This window comes from Sinocyclocheilus rhinocerous, unplaced genomic scaffold (genome assembly GCF_001515625.1).
Source record: "Sinocyclocheilus rhinocerous isolate Xijiao unplaced genomic scaffold, SAMN03320098_v1.1 C36903367, whole genome shotgun sequence".
Classification (NCBI taxonomy): Eukaryota; Metazoa; Chordata; class Actinopteri; order Cypriniformes; family Cyprinidae; genus Sinocyclocheilus; species Sinocyclocheilus rhinocerous.
Window position 1 is genome coordinate 126 of NW_015786741.1, and position 2171 is coordinate 2296.

General features: G+C 38.5%; 1 protein-coding gene across 1 annotated transcript; it reads left to right on the forward strand.

The window, feature by feature from the left end:
- Window positions 1–592: 592 nt before the first annotated feature.
- On the forward strand, window positions 593–2165 carry LOC107736704 (histone demethylase UTY-like; the record flags this gene model as incomplete). The annotated part of the gene is made up of 3 exons (XM_016548068.1): window positions 593–722; window positions 977–1082; window positions 2020–2165. Coding segments are annotated over 3 exons (382 nt in total), but the record flags the coding sequence as incomplete, so codon positions are not given.
- Window positions 2166–2171: the final 6 nt, after the last annotated feature.

A 2171-nucleotide genomic window follows, 5' to 3' on the forward strand; every position in this document is an offset into this window, starting at 1 on the left:
GCAAAATATTTTCTATGCCACAGCATGTTAAAAAAGCTATTCCATCATTAAAAATGACAGCGAAAGTACCACACTACCCAAAAACACAGAGACTAAGCTGCAGAAAATGTCAGGCAGAGTAAAACTGGTCAGTTTTTATAATCACCAAGGTTCCGCTTCCAAACAAAAACCTGCATGACTATGCTCCAGCCTCACAGCTGTAATTATTTAGAGACATTTTAGTTACTGAACTTTTGACCTTCTGGCATGTTGGTTAAAGTGGGACATTTCCTCAGTGCTTACAGTCTTATTAACTGTTTGTTTTGACTGGAATGGCTGTTGATGGGGAAGGACATTGCCAGTGTGTCTCTCTGTCTCTAGTGATCTGGCTTGTGGCTCCACCTGTGTCTAGAAAGCAACAGCACATGTGCTGACCCTCAGTGTCCCTGTCATGTAGACAAGAATACATCAGAGATTACAATCTTCACCGCAGCATGCAGTCTATTAAAATGAGATTTGGATATAAATGATGTATTATAGTTTTTATTATATTATATTATGTATAGCCATCTGGACATGTGCTAATTAATATCTCATGAAAATTATTTTACAGAAACCTGGGGAAGAATGGTGTGTCCAGTAACAGCATCTTGCTGGACAAGTGTCCCCCTCCACGGTTACCACCTGCACCCTTCCCTCCTCTGCCAAAGGACAAGCTCAATTCTCCCACTCCTAGTATTTATGTGAGTGAAACATCACCAACATCTGACACGGTGCAGCCTGGATGCTCTTTAACTACTCATTCTAGTATTACTGCCGTCATGCTATTTACAAGTCAAAATACAAGGTCCAGTTGCACCGATTAAAAGCATTTGTTGCCATGGGAAAGAAGTAAACTTTGTTTGACCTTAATTTATGCTTGCACTTTTACACCCTTTTTTAAATTCCAAGCTTTTTTTCTCCAGTCACCTAAACCTACTTTTTAAATTCTTGGCAGTTGGAGAACAAGAGGGACGCTTTTTTTCCGCCTCTACACCAGTTCTGCACAAACACAGCCAACCCCGTTACAGTGATCCGTGGCCTAGCTGGAGCCCTCAAACTAGGTGAGAATGTGTTTTTGGGCGCTTGTGCACATTTGAGTGCTTGCCAAAGCACTGCGTACGTGTGAGCACTGATCTGTGGTTTTTATGGGTTTTGTTGTGTATTAGCACCTTTGTTTAAATTATGTTGTAGTTTTGTGACTGAGCAGCACTCGGTCAGACATTTAACTAGCACCACTACAAACAGAGTTTTACACACATTTCAGGATGATTTGGGTGTAAATGACAACAGCACCATCTGCATGTTGAAAGTGGCATTACATGGGAGCATCCCCACTACAGAAAAAAAACAGCAGCAGTAGCAGCGTTCTGCTTAAATGGAGTTTTTATGTACCTGTTTTTCAAACCTCATAAATGACATGATGGAATATATAATTTTACCTTATTACAGAAAATAGAAGTATTTTAGGAAAAATTGACATTACATTTTTAAATTAGATTCGGACTGATATTGTATCCTTGTTAATGTGTTGTCATGGTCTTTCAATGTTAGACCTTTTATGTATATTTCTTCATTATTGGCTGGAAAGTTGCTGTCAGGAAAATTTGGGCCATTTGGACAATTTTAATACTCCTGTCATGTTAAATGGCATTTTTATTGTATAGCAAAAAAGTGTTGTTTGTCCATATTTTTCTACATTTGGACCCAATTTGTGTGTAAGGGTTTGAAACCTAAACCTCATATTCCCGTTTGATTCCCAATTGTATCCTTCCTCTATTGTCTCTTGTTGCTAATTTAAAAATGCTGAAAATTTCAATCACACATTCCCTCCAAAACCATGCCTTAAAAAAAAACAACAACTTTTGAAATAATAATAAAAAAAATAATAGTTATTATTACTATTTAATAATTAAATATTTAATTAATTAATTAATTTATTTGAGTTTTTATCCTTTGTTTTCATCGGTTGACATTTTGGTGTCTTTCTCTTCATGCCAGACCTAGGATTGTTCTCTACCAAGACTCTGGTGGAGGCCAACCCAGAGCACCTGGTGGAGGTGAGGACTCAGTTATCTCAGCCCACTGATGAGAACTGGGATGTGACGGGAAGCAGGAAGATGTGGCGTTTTGAGAGCAGCCGGTCTCACACC